Genomic DNA, 20,447 nt, shown 5'->3' with positions numbered 1-20,447 from the left:
CAGATCAGAACATTCCCACCTGCACCTGCCTAACACTCAGGACGGCAGGCAGACAGGAGGAAGCCGACTTGGGTCCCTGGGAGGTGTCAGGAGGGAGATTAAGAACAGGATGGTGGAGGGTGGGTTTGTTCGGGGGAGGGGAGGTCTGAAAGGATCCAGGCTGAGGAAGAGCCTGGGTGTGGTTCAGCCCTGCCTCTCTCTTTTCTGCAGGAGCCTTCTTCATCCCCTACTTCATCTTCTTCTTTGTCTGCGGCATCCCCGTGTTCTTTCTGGAGGTAGCGCTGGGCCAGTACACCAGCCAAGGGAGTGTCACAGCCTGGAGGAAGATCTGCCCCCTCTTCCAGGGTATGTATCCTCCCCCACCTTCCTATTCATGGGCCCTCCACCTTGCCTGCATCCCCCCATTGTCTCTCCCTTCCTACCCACCCACTGCCTCACTCATCCGCTCACTCCCATCCTGCGCCAAGTGCAGAAGCAGGATCAGGCTTCACGGGCGGGTTGGAGAGAGGTGAGCCTGGTGGGGAAACACTGGCTCCCCAGCAAGCTGGGACTCTTACCACTGATTAGGGGGAGGTGGGGGAGGCCAGTTTGGTGCTGATGCCTTTCGGGGCAACCATGGGACTCCTGCAGGGGCAGAAGTGAGGGGCTGGAACCGAGTGAAGCTTGGCTTACTGTGGTTCTACTCACAGGTGCTGGGTGCTCCAGGGGTGCTGGGCCTCAGCCAGAACAGGTTCCCCCCTGTTCTCCCTCCATCCCAGCAGCGGTAAATGTCCCGCTCAGCCGGGTCCTGTGCCTAGGTCTAAGCACGCTCAGGGACAGCACACGCAGGGCTGGCCTCTCCGGAACAAACAGAGCTTATGCGGGTGCCATGGTCAGGGTGAGCAAACGGAGCACTGGAATGCGAGAGAAGCAGATATCTTGGCTCTTTCCTTCTTTTCCAAGTCAGAGAGGCGCCAAGGCCGGGATCTCAGCGGGAGGTGTGTGCGCCGCGCTCTGCTGGTGGGAGGTCCGGGCTGCGCCACCCGCCCTCTGCCGGCCGCAGCGCCCGCCGCACTCCCCCTCCCCGGAGACGGCGCGTTCAGGCTCGGGGCTCGCCCTGCGCTCACCCGCCCCGCCACGGGCCGCACGGGGGCCGCTTCTCCCACTCGCCTCTCCCGGGTTCAGGCTCGGGGCTCGCCCTGCGCTCACCCGCCCCTGGGCCGCACGGGGGGCGCTTCTCCCACTCCCCTCTCCCGGGTTCAGGCTCGGGGCTCGCCCTGCGCTCACCCGCCCCGCCACGGGCCGCACGGGGGCCGCTTCTCCCACTCCCCTCTCCCGGGTTCAGGCTCGGGGCTCGCCCTGCGCTCACCCGCCCCGCCCCCGGGCCGCACGGGGGCCGCTTCTCCTCCCAGCGTCACTCCTGCTCTCTCGGAGATGGGGGCCGCCCTGCCCCTCTCCAGCTGGCCCCAGCAGAATCGCCGACCCCCGGGTCCGCTGAGTTCACGGGGCTGACCCAGGGCTGCGGGATGGGCCGGACGGCCGCGAGCACAGCGCGTTCCGCCTCGGCACAGTGGCCGCTTGTTTGTGTGTCTGTGTGTTTGTGTGTTTGGTGTCTGTGTGCGCGCTCTCAACGCCCCGCCCGCTCCCCGGAGACCCTCTGCCATCGGCGGGTCCCCTCCTGCGCAACGCCACGCCCACCCCCGCGGGGCCGCCCGGGCCGCCCCAGAACCCGTCCTTGCCACGGTGGGCTCGCCTGGCCCCAGAGGAGCGGTTTTGTTCATAGTCAGCATTGATTTTTCAGCCAGGCTGTTCTGAAAGGTCCACAGTCCTTCATTAAGTAGTGAGCACTTCGGGAGGCTGAGGCAGGAGGATGGCCTGAGCCCAGGAGTTCGAGACCAGCCTGGGCAGCATAGTGAGACCCACCCCTTCTCTCGTCTCTACACAAAAATTTAAAAATTAGCCGGGTCTGTCTGTGGTCTCAGCTACACCGGAGGCTCAGATGGGAGGATCGCTTGAACCCAGGAGTTGGAGGCTGCAGTGAGCTGAGATCACACCACTGAGCTCTAGCCTGGACCCCCCACCCTCTCTCTCTCTCTCTCTCTCTCCCTCTCTCTCTCTCTCTCTCTCTCTCTCACACACACACACACACACACACACACACACAGAGTTACTGAGCATCGACTAAAGACTAAGAGAGAGCTAACCCAGCAGGAAACAGGCAGGGGTTCTCTCACAGGGGAAACCGGGCTCCAGCCCTTCTCCGCAGGACTCCCGAGCCACCTGGCAACATGTTGCTTTTAAAATGACTGTGGAAAAGATTCCACTTTGCAGACGGGGGTGCTGGGGAGGTGTGTGTAAGCCCTCCCTCTCTGCCCCCTCCCTCCCCAAGTATGCTGCCAGGAGACCAAGTGCATCCAGCTAACCACGAGGCTTCAGGACAAGTGTTAAAATAGCAGCGAGGTCTCCACCGTTGCTGGCGGTCTTGCTGCTGGCTGAGACGGCGCTCGGTGCTGACTCAGGCTCCTAAGTTCCTGACACAGACCATTTCTCCCTTCCTCTCTGGTTTCTTTCTTTTGCTCTTATCCTGAGACCCCTCTGTCACCCAGGCTGGAGTGCAGTGGCATCATCTCGGCTCACTGCAACCTCTGCCTCCCGGGGTCAAGGGATTCTTGTGGCTCAGCTACCCAAGTAGCTGGGATTACAGGCATGTGCCTCCACACCTGGCTAATTTTTGTATTTTTAGCAGAGGTTGGGTTTCACCATGTTGGCCAGGCTGGTCTCAAACTCCTGACCTCAAGTGACTCACCCGCCTTGGCCTCCCAAAGTGCTAGGATTATAGGTGCGAGACACATTCTTACCAAATTTTCCTACTTACTCCTTCCTTCTTCTGGCCCCTTTTCATTTTCCAACCAATACATGGTTGTTGTAGAAAAACTAGAAAATGCAGATAGCCGAAAAAAAAACAAAAACCCAGAAACTTGAAAATGTTATCTGAAATCCTACCACCTAGAGAATCACTTGTTAACTTTTGGGTGAAGATCCTTCCAGAGCTTTTCCCATGAAAAAAAAATATATACGTTCAAATACATATCACAAAAATGGGAAAATGCGTAGGGTAATGTCCTGTAACCTGCATTTCTTCCTTAGAAAAATACGCTGTGGGCCGGGTGCGGTGGCTCACGCCTGTAGTCTGAGGGACCAGGACTCCCAACCATTACCATCTGCTGTCCCTTGCATCACACCCACGGGCTCCTGCCCAAAGTTCCGTCCCCTGCCCAAAGTTCTTACTTCCTCTGCTAGGGCACAGGTTATGCGCCTGTAATCCCAGCACTTTGGGAGGTCAGGAGTTCAAGACCAGCCTGGCCAACATGGTGAAACCCCGTCTCTACTAAAAATACAAAAACTAGTTGGGTGTGGTGGCACATGCCTGTAATCCCAGCTACTCAGGAGGCTGGGGCAGGAGAATTGCTTGAACCCGGGAGGTGGAGGTTCCAGTGAGCTGAGACCATGTCACTGAACTCTAGCCTGGGCAACAGAACAAGACTCCATCTCAAGAAAAAAAAAAAAAAAAGAAAAAAAGAAAAAAGAAAGAAAACTGTGCTGTGAATGGCTTCTCATGCCACTGGATAAACCCAGTGGTTCTCTTTGTGTAGCACCCAATACCCTTGTAACCTCAACTGGCAGCTTCTGTGTGACTTTTTTGCTAACATTGATCTCTCTTGTCCCTCCCCACCTCTCCCCCACTCTGGAAGGCATTGGTCTGGCGTCTGTGGTCATTGAGTCATATTTGAATATCTACTACATCATCATCCTTGCCTGGGCTCTCTTCTACCTGTTCAGCTCCTTCACCTCTGAGCTGCCCTGGACGACCTGCAGCAACGTTTGGAACACAGGTATCCATCATTTCAGCCCCTGGGATGTTGCCTGATAGGGGCTGGGCTGCGGCAGCTGGTGATGTCCAAGCAGCGATGGGGTGTATAGCGGAACTTGCCTCATAGCCAAGCCATGTGGGCTCCGGGGCCAGCTCTGCTCCTTGGCTCTCCTGGAGCCCTCAGGCCAGCCACTAGGACAAGTCAGTGTGGTTGGGAGAACCCAAAGGGAGTGTATTAAACAACTGCAAGGGTTATCACCACTTACTCACTTGTGCACTTAGCAAGCACTTACTGGACACCTACTGTGTGCTAAACATGGTGCCAAGGGCTGGAGATGGGTACAAGGCTGAGCAAAAGCAACAGGGACCCAGCCTTCACTGTGTTTACAGTCTGGTGGTGGAAACAGACAAATAAACACAACCACTACGAATTGTGATAGGTGAACGAAACTGCAGAAACCATAGAACAAGGGGAGGGAGACGTGTCATCTGAGGCCTGAAGTGAGAAAGAGCCCAGCATGTGAACAGCATTCCAAGCAGGGGGAAGAGCAGGCACAGGGCCTCAGTCCCTTGGTCTGTCAAGTGGAGAGACAGGAAGTCGGAACGGGCCAGTGGGGAGAATGCGTTCCATACCAGCTGGCCGTGAGAGGTCTGAGTAGATCTGAAGTCTGGACAGTGTCTGAGGTTGGCAGGGCAGCCAGGTAAGCAGCCAGATTCAGAGGGAACAAGAGCAGGGGGAGGAAGAGCTGGCTCTATGAGACTCCTTATGCTCTGGAGAGGGTGGGCTCCAAAAGAAGCTCTTGGGGCTAGGAGTGGTGAGGACCACTAGGCTGCAAGGCCAGAGGGCCAGGGGGACTAGGGTATGAGGGCCTCTCTCTCCATCTTGTCCCTAACCTTGTCCCCAACAGAGCACTGCGTGGACTTTCTGAACCACTCGGGAGCCGGCACAGTGACCCCATCTGAGAATTTTACCTCACCTGTCATGGAATTCTGGGAGTAGGTGCTGGGCCCATATGCCACATGTGAAGAGGCTCCAAGCAGAAGAAATTTGGATGTCTGAGCTGTGCAAGTCTGAATGTCTGGGGTGCAAGTTTAAGATTCTCTGTGTGCTTTCCAGCGCTTCCTCCCCCGCCCCACTCCAACCCCACACGTCGCTGAGGCAGGGGAGAACGCTCTCACATCTACCCACCTGGGTCCGCGTAGACTCACGTTTCTCCATCGTGTCCACCTTCACCCCCACATCCCTACCTCCACGCATATGTCTGCCCATACATGTCCGGTGGGGTGCTGGACACAGCCTTCACAGCCTTAGGCGAGCTGGGTGTGCATGTCTCTTCCCAGTGCCATGCTTGGTGGCATCATGCTGGTAGCTTGAAATCGCCCAAGGCGGGAGTGAGCACATCAAGACCTGGGCATACCCTCCGCTCACATACTCACCCTCTCACATGACAACTTACACCTTCACATTACCCGTGCCCACACTCGTCCACCTACATTCCCACGCAAGGCTGCCTGTACTCACACTGAGCTCACCCCCACGTGGGCACCACTGCCCTCACACATGAATGCCCTCACAGTGCCGAACCCTCACACCCATGCACACAGTTCCAGCACCCCATCGCATGTTTAGACACTCACACACATTCAGCCCCTCCATGGGATACCCATGCCACTGGCCCATCAACCTGCATGCATAAATATTTACTCGCTAAACGCTCATGTGTACATTCCTCATCTCTCTCTCTCTCTCTCCATCTTTCTGTACAAGAAAAAAAAATCCAGATGAGTTAGAAAGACAAAGATACGTATGGGATGATGGTAGAAGTTTGGTCTACCAAACTTCCCCCAGGGGGTCAGGGAAGCCCTGGAATATGAGATCCATGGGGTCAGCTCTGAGAATCTGAGCATCAGGAGACTTGCTGACAGTTGAAAACTGCCCCCTTTAGCCTTTCCCCTCGTTACTTATTTTTCCCAATCCTCCAGGAGACGAGTTCTGAGCATCACCTCGGGTATCCATGACCTGGGCGCCCTGCGCTGGGAGCTGGCCCTGTGCCTCCTGCTCGCCTGGGTCATCTGCTATTTCTGCATCTGGAAGGGCGTCAAGTCCACAGGCAAGGTGAGGTGGTCTGCCTCCTGGGAAGCTCCCTGTGGCCCCCAGAGCTTTCGGGGACACTTGAGGGGGACCCTCTGGAGAACTGATTTCTTTCTCTTAAGAAACGAAGCTTCCTGCGCAGTGCAGGGGAGATGCGTAGTGAGAACAGGGGAAGTCACAGGAAGGCGGATCTTAGCTCTATGCAAGGAAAATCTTTCTTTTTCAATATGGCTTTAAAAATCCGGTTTCCATAAGAATATTCAGGGCAAATTTGAAACAGAAAAGTCCCGTTGTTTGAGCTAATCACTGCGCTGCCAGGTTGGCACTGAGAACCTCTGTTCACTTCTGCGGTGTTGCCTTCTGGTTTCTCTCATGCGTGTGTGTGTGTGTGTGTGTGTGTGTGTGTATCCATTATGTGTGGCTATGACATCATGAGGGTCACACGCTCTTGTGACTCACTTGTTGTTGTATTTAACACATAGCAAGATAATTTTGAGTTTGAATTAGCAAACAGAACTGTCTTTGAGGTGGGGAGTTTCCAGTCATCGAAGGGGTTCCCACCAAGGATGGGCAACGGTGAGCTTGTCACGTAGAGAGAATTCAGATTTGAGCATTATTTACAACCCAGAGAGCCGGAGACTATGCTTCGTGCCTTTTTAAAGCCAGGAATGGTTGGTAAACAGACTTCTCTGCTTGGCCGTACACTTAGTCTGTTCCCTCAGCAGCCTTTCCCCTCCCTGAATTGTGACAGGTTGGTCATAGTGATGATGAAAGTGGTCATCGAAAGCCGGGCGCGGTGGCTCACGCCTGTAATCCCAGCACTTTGGGAGGCTGAGACGGGCGGATCACGAGGTCAGGAGATCGAGACCATCCTGGCGAACACGGTGAAACCCTGTCTCTACTAAAAATACAAAAAATTAGCCGGGCGCGGTGGCAGCGCCTGTAGTCCCAGCTACTCAGGAGGCTGAGGCAGGAGAATGGCGTGAACCTGGGAGGCGGAGCTTGCCGTGAGCTGAGATCCGGCCACTGCACTCCAGCCTGGGGCACAGAGCGAGACTCTGTCTCAAAAAAAAAAAAGTGGTCACCGTAGTGAGAACAGCGCAGACAGTGCCACTGCTGCCGCCCAGGGAAGGAAGGAGTTGCGTTTGCTGAGTGGCAGCATAGAACGCCCCGGAGCTCCGGCCACCACTGCTCCCCCAACCATTAGCCGGGAAAAGTGCAGTCTAACTTTCCCCACAGATCACTGTACAAATCTGGTCACCGTTCCCCTGGGTCGCCAGGGGGCAAGGAGAGAACAGCCAGGATAAGGGATTAAGAAAGACCCGATTCTGGACTTTAAATTAGTCTTTGCCTTGATTTTATCATTACACATTATATACATGTATGGAACTACCACTCTTTTTCATAAATATGTACAGATTATGTACATACGTACACGTTGACTAAAAATAAGAGGAAAAAAATGGTCTGGGAAGGTTATGGGCTGGAAGCCTGTACCTGCCTCCCTCCCTGTCTTCCTCCTCCCCTCCCCGCCCTTCCCGTTGCCGACGTGCGTCTCACAGGATGTGTATCCCCACATCTGTGGGGAGCACGGACCCGTTGGAATGTGTAAAGGGAGGTGTGGAAAGTTTCCCGTGCTTAGCCCCTCTTAGCGGTCTCTGAGGCTGGGACTGAGCTCCATGTGACTCGCACTGCCTGTGGGGCGTGGCTGGAGGGCCACTGCGTCCCCACCAGGAGTGACCTTGGCCTGCCCCCCACCTCCAGGTGGTTTATTTCACAGCCACGTTTCCCTACCTGATGCTTGTCATTCTGCTGGTCCGAGGTGTTACCCTTCCCGGGGCCTACCAGGGCATCATCTATTACTTGAAGCCAGATTTGTTCCGCCTCAAGGACCCTCAGGTATGTACTGTGCCGGGACCACTTCCCCAGATGCCCTCCCCACCCAACCCGGTCTGTATTTTTGAAAGTCTTGTATTGCTTTTTCATTGGTTTAAAAGCAGTAGATGCCCACTGGAGAAAAATTAGAAAATATGGAAGAAAGCTATAAAAAAGAAACTAACAATCTCTTGTAATTCCACCACTCAAATATAACTTTTTTTCTTAAAAAAATTTTTTTTTCTTTCTTAGAGACAGGGTCTGGCTCTGTCCCCCAGGCTGGAGTGCAGTGGTGCCATCATAGCTCACTGCAGCCTCAACCTCTTGGGTTCAAGGCATCCTCTCGCCTCAGCCTCCCGAGCAGCTGGGACTACAGGCGTGAGCCATAGTTCCTGGGCATTTTATCTTGATATTTTGATGAAGCAGCCGCTTTGTCCCCAGGTCACAGCTGCTTAAGACACTATATATAGAGATCTTAGTTGAATGAGACAAGTGACTCCCAGCTGTGCCCTGCAGAGAGGCCTTGGGTGCAGCCATGGTTTGTAGATTCCCCTGAAGAAATTCAAGCAACACACATGTATTTGGTACTCACTAAGTGCCTACAGAACCAAACCGAAACTGGGCCCCACTGGGGAGGAGATCACCATGGAGACAGGAGGGCGTGCTCATGGAGACTTGGGATGCAGGAGGGAAGCGCTCAGGGAGCCCTGAAGGGCCAGGCTGGTGCTGCAGGGGATGGGTCTGGATCTCGGGTCACCCTGGCTCTGGGCCCTGGGGGCTTCCTCTGCCTCTTTCTTGGGGTTTTGTGTAGGTGTGGATGGATGCGGGCACCCAGATCTTCTTCTCCTTCGCCATCTGCCAGGGGTGCCTGACAGCCCTGGGCAGCTACAACAAGTACCACAACAACTGCTACAAGTGAGAACAGCGTGGGCCGGGGTGGGCGAAGGAGGGCTAGGGGCCTGGGGGTGGGCTCTGGACAAAGACCCATCATCTCTGGGCTCATTGTAAGTTGTGTCAAACTGACCTGGTGGGTTCAGTTCCCAGACTAAGTGTCTTTCTTATTCTTTTTCTCTCTCACTTCTCTCTTTGTTGTCTGCCACCCAATTTTTGTCTTTTTCTTCCACTATCTTCTTCCCATCCTCTCTTCCCTTCCTCCCCTCCTCTGTGCCTCCCTTGCCTTCCCCTTCTCTCTCCTCGGTCCCCTCTCGCTGTCTTTTGCTCTCTCCTCCTCTCTTTTCCTCGTCGTTCCTATCCGCCCTTGCCCCACTCCCACAGGGACTGCGTCGCTCTCTGCTTCCTGAACAGTGCCACCAGCTTTGTGGCTGGGTTTGTTGTCTTCTCCATCCTGGGCTTCATGTCGCAAGAGCAGGGGGTGCCCATTTCTGAAGTGGCCGAGTCAGGTAGGTGCCACTTTGCTGTCTGGGGCCTGAGGGGAAAGAGAGTCAGAGAACACACTTCCCTCCTGTTGAAAGGCGTGAGTCCCAGAAGATGAGCAATATGATTTATTTATGGGTAATAGGATTTAATTTTAGCATCTGGGGCAGTGCTTAGCACAAAGCAGGGCTTCCATTACCATAGGAAAGAGGAGGGGGAGGATGATGGATGCTAGATGGACCAACACTGGATGGATGGAGGGAGGGATGGAGGGATGGATGGATGGATGGATGGATGGATGGATGGATGGATGGATAGATAGATAGAGGGATGGTTGGATGAACGGTGTGCTTCCCAGGCCTGGAAAGAGAAGAATAGTGGATGGAATCACCCTATCCTCTTAAAGTGCGTGCACAGGTACACACAGGTACACACAGGTACACACAGGTACACACAGGTACACACGCACACAGTGCTTAGAGAGGCGCCTCTTTCCCGAGGGCAGCGCATGCCCTGGAGCCCCCCCTGACTGTGCTGTGTGCCTGGCAGGTCCTGGGCTGGCCTTCATCGCCTTCCCCAAGGCTGTGACTATGATGCCCTTATCCCAGCTGTGGTCCTGCCTGTTCTTCATCATGCTCATATTCCTAGGGCTGGACAGCCAGGTACGTCACTGCTGCCCGGCCTGCCCTGCCATGGTCACCCTCTTGCCAGCCTCTGCCTGTCCTGGCACTACTTTCCCCTCACTCCCACTCCCCTGACCATAAACTTGAGGCCCCCTCTGCTGTCCAGGGCTTTTCCTTGGGGCTGGGGGTGTGGCCTCAAGCCTGGAGACCCTCTGGTGTGAAGGGGCCATGGGGCTGGGGGTGTGGCCCCAAGCCTGGAGACCCTCTGGTGTGAAGGGGCCATGGGGCTGGGGGTGTGGCCCCAAGCCTGGAGACCCTCTGGTGTGAAGGGGCCATGGGGCTGGGGGTGTGGCCCCAAGCCTGGAGACCCTCTGGTGTGCAGGGGCCATGGGGCTGGGGGTGTGGCCTCAAGCCTGGAGACCCTCTGGTGTGAAGGGGCCATGGGGCTGGGGGTGTGGCCTCAAGCCTGGAGACCCTCTGGTGTGAAGGGGCCATGGGGCTGGGGGTGTGGCCTCAAGCCTGGAGACCCTCTGGTGTGAAGGGGCCATGGGGCTGGGGGTGTGGCCCCAAGCCTGGAGACCCTCTGGTGTGAAGGGGCCACTGGTTCTGTGCTCCCAGGCATGGGCCTCGGCATGCATGGATGCCTCCTCCCAGATATTCCTTCAGCTTGAGCTGCCCAGCCCCAGCCCCCGAGCCCTGGGGACAGAACATATCCCCCCTCTAACCCTCACTGCTGAGACTCTGTCATGGAGTTGTAGTCAAGGGCAGGGCTGGCTCACCCCCGGGCACCCCCATTTCTTCCCTTTGTGCCGCTCCCTGCACCCCTGTGCATCAATGTGGATGAGCCAGGGGAAGCGGAGGCCAGGGCCGGTGGCCACCAGCTTGCCCCACACCCTCTCATCCAGTTCCCCTGCTGGCCCACAGTTTGTCTGTGTGGAGTGCCTGGTGACAGCCTCCGTAGACATGTTCCCCAGGCAGCTCCGGAAGAGCGGGCGGCGGGAGCTCCTCATCCTCACCATCGCCGTCACGTGCTACCTGATAGGGCTCTTCATGGTCACCGAGGTGAGCTGGGGCCGGTGGCCTGCAGGCCAGGCTCCTGGGGAGGGAGCCATGGGGGACACCGCTGACCCTTCTTAGAGCCTCACTTTTCTTATCTGCTGATGCGGGGTGCGGACGCCTGCCCTGCCTCTCCACAGTGAGGTTGTACGGACCACACGACCTGCATTTGTGAGGTCTTTTGGTTGCAGGTGACAGAAACCAATACAGCTTAAGCAGAAAGGGGAACGTGTTGGGTCAGGTTGCTGAAAACCCTAGAGATATTTGGGTTTCGGCGTGGTCGGATCCAGCTGCTCTTGTGACACTGTCAGGAGTGCTCCTTGCTCTCCTGGGACTTCACTCAGAGGCAGGTTTTCCTCCGGGGGCGTTAGGGACAGATGCTGGGCTTCAGGCTTACCTGTCGGTGTCAGCCAACCCAGGGGGAAGGAGAGGCCCTTTCCTGAGAGTGTGGCAAGTGTCCAGGCTGTGACTCTTATTCAAGCCTGAGTGGGGAGAGAGGGACACCCCACTCTAAAAGGAACACAGAATGAGGGGGTGTCACTTTCCAGAAGCAGAGATGCTGGGCAGACGAAATGATGTGCGTCCACCACAGTCTCCCAGTGCCCTTGCAGATGTCAGAGGTTATTGTCCTGATGTTGATTGGGAGGCCTGAAGGCGGGGCAGGCAGGGCAAACTCCTTTTAGAGGCAAGGAATGGCGTCCCACGGGCCGGGCAGGAGGGCGCCCCACAGGGGCATTTCCCATCTCACCGATGGGCGGCGTGTGTCCCATCCCTGCACTGGCCATGCCCCAGCTCCACGCTCTCCCCACAGGGCGGGATGTACATCTTCCAGCTGTTTGACTACTATGCTTCCAGTGGCATATGCCTGCTGTTCCTCTCAGTGTTTGAAGTGGTCTGCATCAGCTGGGTGTACGGTGAGTGGGGTGGAGTGGGGTGGGCAAGCGGGGCGGGAGAAAGACCACCGAGGCCAGCCAGGGGCAGGCTCTGCCTGGGGGAGGCGGTTCTCTGGCCCTCTGGTTTCTGTCTTTGCGCTGTTGCCCTGCCTCTTGCTGGGACATTTACCTGTGGCTGGGAAGCCTGGCATTTTCATGGCAGCAGGCAGAGCTGTAATGATGACAAAATGGATTTCCTTCAACAGTGAGAGAATGATCAGTAACAGTGCACAGGGCACCGTGTCCTCGATATGGAGGTGGCCAGAGGCCCTTTGCCACTGGAAATCTTAGTCAGAAGGGATGTTTATCGCCACTTAGCCCAATCCTCCACAAACTCCCACACTGCCCTTCCAACAACTAGGGGATCACCCAGACTTTGTCTGAGTGCTTCCACGGACAGGGAGCTCATCCCTGTCTTTTCGAGAGGGTCTTTTCCGTTTACGCATTTCTTTCCTACACTGAGGTGAATTCTGCCTTTCACTGGCCCCCGCCGGCAGCCTGGCCCCTCAGACTGAGATCACTGCAACAGCCAGGTGGTGACTCTGTCCTACAACAGGAAGGGGAGGAAACCCGATTTACTGAGCCAATGCGCGACTGCGTGCCAAGCACTCTGCTGGCTGGTCTCACGCACTTATAATCTGTGCAGGGGGAGAGTGAGGCTCAGAGGGTTCAGCCTCTTGCCTAAGCTCACATAGCAAGCAGAGAAGCCGTCGTCATACCCCAGGTCCCTCTGGCTCCACTGCACCACGCTGGGGGAACACAGTGCCAGTGTCACAAGGCTCAGGGTAGAGGTCAAGTGGGGGCCACACAGTCGGGCCTCAGGAAAAGCCATGAGTAGTAAAGACTTTATTTTGCTACCCTAAGCCTTCCCACTTGGGTCCTTTCCTCCGCGTGGAGATGTTCCTTCCTTCTCACCCCAGGCATCTGATGCCTTCCGATCTTCCCCAACTCCTTTTCAAAACTTCTTCTCCGAGAGGACCTGCTAAACTTGATCACAGCGGCTGTGAACGGCTGATAAGCCTTAACATGGTTCGCTCACCCGGCAATATCTGGCTTTCAACTTTGGCTTTTCACAGTCAAAGGAATGACTCTTTCATGGTGTGATTTCATGCATCAGGGATCAGTGGGAAGGTATTTTGGGTGGGAAGGTAGAGAGGCCCTCCAAGTATCTTTACCAATCAGTGATTCTTTACTTAGAAGATTGGCTCTGCCCAGAACTTACAGCAAATGTGGAAACCTCAGGAATTAAACAGAACAAAATAAGGCCAGTCAATGTTTTCACTAAACACAAATTAACCTTCTTTTTTTTTTTTTTTTTTTTTTTGAGATGGAGTCTCGCTCTGTCGCCCAGCCCAGGCTGGAGTGCAGTGGCTGGATCTCAGCTCACTACAAGCTCCGCCTCCCGGGTTCACGCCATTCTCCTGCCTCAGCCTCCCGAGTAGCTGGGACTACAGGCGCCCGCCGCCTTGCCCGGCTGGTTTTTTTTTTTTTGTACTTTTTAGTAGAGACGGGGTTTCACCGGGTTAGCCAGGATGGTCTCGATCTCCTGACCTCGTGATCCGCCCGTCTCAGCCTCCCAAAGTGCTGGGATTATAGGCTTGAGCCACCGCGCCCGGCCAAATTAACCTTCTTACCATGCGTTTTTGGGAACTCAGAGGTGGTTCCTCCGGAGTCTGGAATCCAGACCACCGCTCTGTTCCCAGCAGCCCTCCAGCCCTCTGTGAGTTTTCTGTGACACGCTTGAACGGGGGAGCCTTGTCGTTTCGCTGTTTTGACTTGAACCAGTTTCATCTCTGCTACCCACGTAAACAGGCGTTTGTGTAAAACACCCCTCTCCTTTGTGGTTAGGGCAGTGGGGTCTCCGTCGTGAGACGGAGGCAAGAGACGGCACTGGCAAGAGACGGCAGCAGCAGTGCTGGGGGCAGCCCCCGTCTGCGCCGCGCTCCCTGCCTCGTGACTGGAGTGCATCTCCGCAGGGATGCAGGGTGTCAGGGAGACGCGTCTCACTCATGTGCCTTGTTCCAGTTTCCCTGCACAGGGCGGGGGTGAGGGAAGAGCACAGAGCCAAGTGGGTCTCTCCCAAACACCGGGCAGCTGTTCTCACCCTCTGGCTCACACTCTCCCACACCACGTCTGCTCAGGGGCGGACCGTTTCTACGACAACATTGAGGACATGATTGGCTACCGGCCATGGCCCCTGGTGAAGATCTCCTGGCTCTTCCTCACCCCTGGACTTTGCCTGGTATGTGCCCACCCAGCTGCCGCTCTATTCCTTCCTGCCCCCGGAAGACTCCAGAGATGATGGAAAGGATGGCTCCTTCCCCACCTGTCCCATCTACCGTGGGGCCTGGTCCATTTCCCGTTCTCTGTTGGCTTCCCTGCTCTTCTTTCCGGGCCATTTCATCCATCCATGAGTAGAACCTTATCCTACTTCCTGCTCCATCCCTTCCTCACAGTGCCTCCCCCTTCTACCTGATTTCTCAGTGGTTGGTCTCCTGTCTGTCTGTGCTTCTCTTCTGAGCCCCTCCCCGCTTTGTATCACCTCCTGTCTCCGTCTGTGACGTGAATGATGGGTTGGTCTGGGATTTGCAGGGGCTTTTGCTCCTCCAGCTTACAGACGTGCTGCGGTGCACTTGACTTGTCCTCTGTCCTCGGCTGTGCGTAGCTGCAGGGGAGGGTTTCAGTCTCTATGTCACCCATGGCTGCGCCTTCCTCCTCCCAGGCCACCTTCTTCTTCTCCTTGAGCAAGTACACCCCCCTCAAGTACAACAACGTCTACGTGTACCCGCCCTGGGGATACTCCATTGGCTGGTTCCTGGCTCTGTCCTCCATGGTCTGTGTCCCACTCTTCACCGTCATCACCCTCCTGAAGACTCAGGGTTCTTTCAAGAAGGTAGGTGGTGCGGGGGAGAGTGACCTCTTAAGGGAGGGCACTGGGAGAGGCTGGACGTGGGGCAGGACACACGGCTGGGGCCAGGGAGCAGACACATACTCTGTGGGGCAGCCCTTCAGTCTCACAGAATCTTAACGAGACAAACTTTGAAGGCCAGTCCGGTGGCTTTTCAGAAATGTTCTGAAAAGTTCTAGAGTCCTAGACCTGCAGAATCTGACCTCCTGTGGATGACCTGGGCAGGCTAACCAAGGGCAAACTGCTGAGAGGTTCAGGAGAAAACTAAGTCACAAACATGAATAGGAAAGTGCCCAGACACAGAAGGTTTACAGACTATAGGTTTCTTGCCCTCGGAAAACTGGTAACCAGCAAGCACAGTTCACTCCACACACAGGCTCCTGGCTGCTTTTCTTCCTGGGGACACACCCAAGAGGCTCCCTGTTTAGAGTTTGGGACATGTCCTCCTGGAAGGAGCTATAGCCAGTGACCCACAAAGGCAGAAATCTATCTTGCCTATAAATAATAGAAAAGCCAATCTACAACAGTTTTAGCAAATAGGCTTATTTGTTTTTTACATTTCAAGAAGGTCAGAGATTAGGGCTGCCAGTATTTGGTTTGGCTGCTTAAAGAAGCCCGTAGGGACCAGACTTTTCCTGTATTTCTACACTTCCATCCTGAGCATGCTGTTTTTTCATCACCATGTTGATCACCTCATGGTCACAAGAAGGTTGTCATGATTCCGTGATCACATCTGCATTCGAGGCAAGAAGAAGGAGGTACCACTGATAAGAAGAAAAATAATAGATACTTATTGAGCACATAACAAAAGTAACAATCGGAAAACAAAAACAGATATTTATCAATCACCTACTCTGTGCCAAGCACTGTTCTGTGAGATGTGTTCTACTATTATTCCCAATTTACAGGTGAGAATATTGAGGGGATTAAATTAACAGAGGGGTTCCGTGAGTGACCTTAGACGGCACAGGTCGGTAGCAGGGCCAGAGCTGGAACCCAGGCAGTGCACACTCGTTTGCAGTCACGGTATTATTGCCTCCCCTCTCACCTCACATGGTTCATTCATTTACTCACGCACACGGTGCGGTGCTGGCCATGTGCTCCGCTCTGGGCTGGGCCCTGGGGATGCTCACACGAGGAACCTTGTGTGCCTCCCTCACCAACGGCTCCAATCCCTGCCTCTTCTCTCCACAGCGCCTATGTCAGCTCATCACCCCTGACTCCAGTCTGCCACAGCCCAAGCAACACCTCTACTTGGATGGCAGCGATGGCCGGGACTTTGGGCCCTCCCCAGCAAAGGAAGGACTGATAGCCGGGGAGAAGGAGACCCATTTGTAGGGTGTAGCCAGAGGTCACGCGGCTCCTAAGCCGGGAACCTAGGTCAGGGCCACCCTCCATTCTCAGCGGACAGTCTCTGCCTCTGTCTCCTGCCACAGTCCTGCTGGGAACCTCTGGAGAGCCACAGGCACCCCCAGCTGGAGGCCAGACTCCTCTCCTGTGCTAGCTGGAGCAGCTCCTTCCCCTGTGCTGACAGCACTACCACTGGGACGTGCCATGTTGGGAGGCCATCCCTGTGGGACGGCACCATCGTTTTTATAAAGGGGGGTCTTTTTGGAGGCCACCATCTGATTGTAACGAGTTCTGAGGAGTCCGCTGTGGGGGTGGCTCTTGTTGGAGCTTACTGCATTTGTACACGGGGAGAGGAGCTCTAACTGGAATGCGCACTGCCGTCCGACGTGGAGAGCCTGATGGGACATACCCTGTTGGAAGTGACACTGAGCAACTGCGCTGGATCGGAGGTTCCCTTAGGGTTCTTCCTTAGGCTTAACCACAGAGGCAAGCCTTCACACCCCGTCAGGCTGGAGCCTCCTCCGAGTCTCTCATGGCATCTCCAGCCCCCGCCCTAGTTCCACACTGTTCTTGCGGTGTTTCATCAGCTCCTGGAGCATTGGAATGGAGGGGGCTTAGGAGAGGATTCCTAGGCTTCACAAACACATGGCACGCCTCCCGTACTGTGCATTCCACTGCCCAAGGCCGACATTGCTAACTGATCACAGACTCTTTCCCACCTCACAATCCTTCCGCATGCGCTCCAGGCAGCACCGTTTGGCATCCTGCTTCTAATGCAAACCGCTGACTTCATGGATGAGGAACCTGGAGACCAAAGCGACAAAGAGACGTTTTCAAGTTCACATGGCTTCTTGGGGGCCAGAGATATGACTAAAACCTTATCTCCTTTGCTCAGGCCAGTGTCTACCCATTAATCCCCCTGCCGTAGTTAACAAGTGTGTATGGATTGCCTGCCATGTGTGCTGGTCTCCTTCGCTCCATTGCTGTTGAGCTTTGCCTCTTGGGGTGGGGGAAGAGAGGCCCCTCTGTTGGAGGTGGTGAGGAGCTCTCCCCAGACTACTGCCCCTCCCCCTTGGTAATCCCGCCATCAGCCCATCATCACCTGGCCCGATGTCCTCCCAGATCCTTTTGTTCTTGTCCTTGCCACCTCTTCTTCCCCCACGGAATGCATGGAGTCTGCGAGAGTCTCCCAGTGAGCGGGTGTGGGGGTGCTCTCCTTAGTTGCCACACGTGGTTCCACCCCTTTCTCACCCACTCTCTTCCCACACCCCTACCAAATCCCATATACCTCTTCTCTGGCTGGAAGGCTGCCTGGAGGAGGAAGGCAGGGTTTGGAGAAGTTCAATGCTCTTGTGTTCGGAAGGGAAGGGAGGAGAGGGACTGGGGCTGGGGAGGGAATTTCGGGGCAGTTTCCGGGGACAAGGGAGCCCTCCAGGGTGAGGGGGATGATTGGTATATAGATGCCACCTGGAGCCCCCGCCCGGTGGCTGCAGGAAAATTCAGGTCTGGCTGGGGTGAGTCCCGTCCTCGACGGCCCTGTGCCATCTCAGGCACTCTTAGCTTCCGACCTGTTTCCCTCTGGACTGCTCTGCGCACCTGTGCTCTCGCTCCCTGGACCGGCTAGCGGGGAGACAACGAGGCCCAGGGCACAGAGGTGGCGGCACCGGCTTCGGCCAGATGCTGTCAGTGATGAGGCCGCGTCTGGCGGAAAACGAGAGGCGAGGCCGGCGCAGCGCTGTCTGCGGCCGCGCGGGGGCAGAGGAGAGCCGCGCCCGTCCCCGCCGCCCGCCCCGCCGCCCGCCCCGCCGCCCGCCCCGGGCCCACAGCGCGCGCTCGCTCGTCCGGTCCTTCCCGCCGCCGCCTCCCCGCCTCCAAACGCCCTGGGGGGCTCGCCTGGGCTCCGGCTCCCGAGCCTCGCTCTCCGCGGACCACGCCGCCCTCTTGCAGATGCCCTCGCCCTGCGCCACTCGCCACCCTCTCGGCTGCCCCAGAACCCTGGCTGCAGCGTCCACCGCGCCTCCCTCCGTCGCTCCCTTCTCTGGATGAGTCCGAAGGGATCTGGACGGGGGTGGACGGAGGGAACAGGGGAGTGCGGGAAGGGACTTCGGGCCGACCTCGCGGTTCACAGGGATCCAGCCTAATGGCTCCACAACCTGGGCAAGGGGCGACTGGTTCGCTCTCCAGCCTGCCCGGAGCACCGGTACAGGTGTGTGTGTGTGTGTGTGTGTGTGCACCTGTGTGTGTGTGTGTGTGTGTGTGTGTGTGCACCTGTGTGTGTGTGTGTGTGTGTGGGTGTGTGTGTGGGGTGTGTGTGTGTGTGTGTGTGTGTGTGCGCGCCTGTGTGGGTGTGTGGGTGTGTGGGGGTGTGTGTGTGTGTGTGTGTGTGGGGGGGTGTGTGTGTGTGTGTGTGCGCGCCTGTGTGTGTGTGTGTGTGTGTGTGTGGGTGTGGGTGTGGGGGTGTGTGTGTGTGCGCGCCTGTGTGTGTGTGGGTGTGTGCGTGCGTGTGGGTGTGTGTGTGTGTGTGGGGGGGGGTGTGTGTGTGTGTGTGCGCCTGTGTGTGTGTGTGTGGTTGTGTGTAAGGGGCAGCTGTGGGGTCGTGATTTGGCTTTGCTTTCATCTCATCCCCTACGGTGTTTGAGTTGCAGACGGGTGGACAGAGGCCAAATCTGGCAGCTACCATTTGCTTGGCCAGTATCTGCAGCATAAGCCCTCAGGCACTCTCTAGTTTGCCACAGGCTCCCCAGTTCCTGTCACACCTGACTTTTTCACATATTCGCTTTTGCAGGCATTTGAATTCATAACCTGTGCCCTCGCGGAGGAAGTGAGAACCTTGGGCAGGGGAGGGAACAGGAGCCCTTGGCTGCGATGCAAGGGACCGCAGAGGGCAGTGGTCGGGAGTCCTGGTGCCTCACAAGGGGTGGTAGCAGGATGGCCACAGGCTCCAGCCTGCTCCTGTGTGGACCTCACACTCTTTGATGCTATTCATTAATCCTGGATCAAGTCCCTCTCCCGCATGGACTCTCCCGAAGAAGGGTAGTGGCTACCTCGAATTTCAGAGCCGCATCTCAAGTGGCAGGCCACGGCAGCGCCCACATGGCAGAGACACACCAAAGCTCAACTGTCTGGGGGCACAGTTGACCCAAATCCCCAGCAGAGAGGCCCATGTGGAACCAAGGCCTCCCACCAACGGTCAACAGCAGCAGCTCGTTGCAAGGCGAAGACGCTGCCTAGAAGTGTATCCTCCCAGCTGGCCAAGGCTTCTAGTGGCAGCAGCCCTGGCTGAGATAGGGACTGCGGCCTCACCGAGGGCCTGAGCCAGAAATGCCCAGCCAAGTGGGTCCCGAATGCCTGACCCCAGTGGGAGGTGAGAAATGCATATGGTTGTTTTAAGTCGTGAGTTTTGGGGTGAGTTTTTTACATAGCAGTAGGTAACTAATACCCATCCTTGGGTCCAGCTGCTCGCAGTTCCTTGGCCTGGCTGACAGCGGCTGGTGGCTGCTGGTGGAAGGTCTCGGCTCCTCCCATGTGGGCTCTGTTGGGTCGAGTGTGCCCCTGGACAGTCGAGCTTCAGCGTGCACTCTAGCCTGTGGGTGCTGTTGCGGCCACTTCCCAGAGCGCAAGAGTCACCCTCTTTGAGGGTCAGGCGTGACCCCTGTTCAGAGGCGTCCCTCAGCCCCCCGGTTCCCTTCTGCCTGAGCCCCTGCCTCTCTCCCACAGCCTCACCTCCTTTGATCCCTCCAGAGCTCTCCCCTGACCCTGGGCTTACCCTCTCCTTGGCATGAGGAGGTGAAGACTGGCTGTCTCTGTCCCTGCCACCTCCGTGCTCGCATGCCCAGCTTCCTGGCAACCCAGCCCACACAGCTTCCCTGCGGGTTCTGCTGCTCAGTGAAGTAACAAGGGCTGATTGGATCTGACAGGGATGAGAAGCTTGTTAACCACCCACTGATGCAGTGGCCATGGGAGGATGTGTTTGCCAGAGAGGATGGGGAGAGATGAGAGCCAAGCCTGGCAGGTGGCACAGGGTTGAGGTGGGTCAGTGCCCTGGGCCTTAGCGACCTGCATTCCAGTGCCCTCTGCTTCCAGTCTGGCCACAGCAGGGCAGATCGCCTGTCAGGTCTGAGGAGCCTGCTGGCCTGTGACTGGGAAGACGAGCACGAGTTGCCAGATGATGCCACAGAGAGGAGAGCTTGCTTCCTGCCAAGGCTGAGCCCTTGCAGGCCCGTGTTCCTCCACAGGGTCAGTGCCCAACCCATGGCTGTAACAAGAGTCTAGCGGAAACTTCTGGTGCAGTCACATTCTGAGGCTTTTTCTGCCCAAGCACATCTCACTCAGACACAGAGGGGGGCTGTCGCATCCACAAGGCCCTGGCCCCGAGGCCAGAACTCTG

General features: G+C 56.4%; 2 protein-coding genes and 1 long non-coding RNA gene across 13 annotated transcripts in view; 2 read left to right on the top strand and 1 right to left on the bottom strand.

Annotated features, from left to right (window-relative positions):
- The window catches only part of SLC6A12 (solute carrier family 6 member 12), a 26,635-nt gene extending 9,624 nt beyond the window's left edge, over nt 1-17,011 (top strand). For 4 of the 9 annotated variants that reach the window (XR_013400579.1, XR_003720449.2, XR_013400580.1 and 1 more), the window contains 13 exons: nt 211-345; nt 3,732-3,872; nt 4,759-4,846; nt 5,834-5,966; nt 7,707-7,841; nt 8,629-8,732; nt 9,093-9,217; nt 9,741-9,853; nt 10,739-10,876; nt 11,682-11,784; nt 13,828-14,044; nt 14,525-14,695; nt 15,905-17,011. Coding sequence is in view for 5 of the 9 variants with exons in the window: in XM_015150697.3 (XP_015006183.1) it covers nt 211-345; nt 3,732-3,872; nt 4,759-4,846; nt 5,834-5,966; nt 7,707-7,841; nt 8,629-8,732; nt 9,093-9,217; nt 9,741-9,853; nt 10,739-10,876; nt 11,682-11,784; nt 13,944-14,044; nt 14,525-14,695; nt 15,905-16,048 (1,631 nt within the window). In the remaining 4 variants the exon portion in view is untranslated. 9 annotated transcript variants of the gene reach the window in all.
- LOC144332725 (uncharacterized) lies at nt 12,630-20,447 on the bottom strand. Of its 3 annotated transcripts, XM_077953244.1 has the most exons (6): nt 19,827-20,447; nt 17,954-18,118; nt 17,657-17,761; nt 17,349-17,371; nt 17,163-17,236; nt 16,606-16,864 (listed from the first exon to the last, which is right to left on the bottom strand). In XM_077953244.1, the coding sequence occupies exons 1-6, from the start codon at nt 20,311-20,313 to the stop codon at nt 16,831-16,833; spliced, it is 888 nt and encodes a 295-aa protein (XP_077809370.1). In that variant the 5' UTR covers nt 20,314-20,447; the 3' UTR covers nt 16,606-16,830. The 3 variants fall into 3 exon arrangements, 2 of the variants coding, with proteins under 2 accessions (XP_077809370.1, XP_077809371.1); XR_013400759.1 differs by lacking the exons at nt 17,163-17,236; nt 17,349-17,371; nt 17,657-17,761; nt 17,954-18,118 and adding exons at nt 12,630-13,099; nt 13,429-15,474 and having other exon boundaries at nt 16,470-16,650; nt 16,780-16,864; nt 19,827-19,902; XM_077953245.1 differs by lacking the exon at nt 17,163-17,236.
- Nucleotides 17,893-19,450, top strand: LOC114670756 (uncharacterized). The gene is made up of 2 exons (XR_003720466.2): nt 17,893-18,266; nt 18,846-19,450. It is a non-coding gene; the product is annotated as an uncharacterized LOC114670756 (long non-coding RNA).

The sequence above is a fragment of the Macaca mulatta genome, chromosome 11 (assembly GCF_049350105.2).
Source record: "Macaca mulatta isolate MMU2019108-1 chromosome 11, T2T-MMU8v2.0, whole genome shotgun sequence".
Lineage (NCBI taxonomy): Eukaryota > Metazoa > Chordata > Mammalia > Primates > Cercopithecidae > Macaca > Macaca mulatta.
Note: the sequence above shows the minus strand (reverse complement) of the source record. Positions and strands in the feature narration are given on the sequence as shown.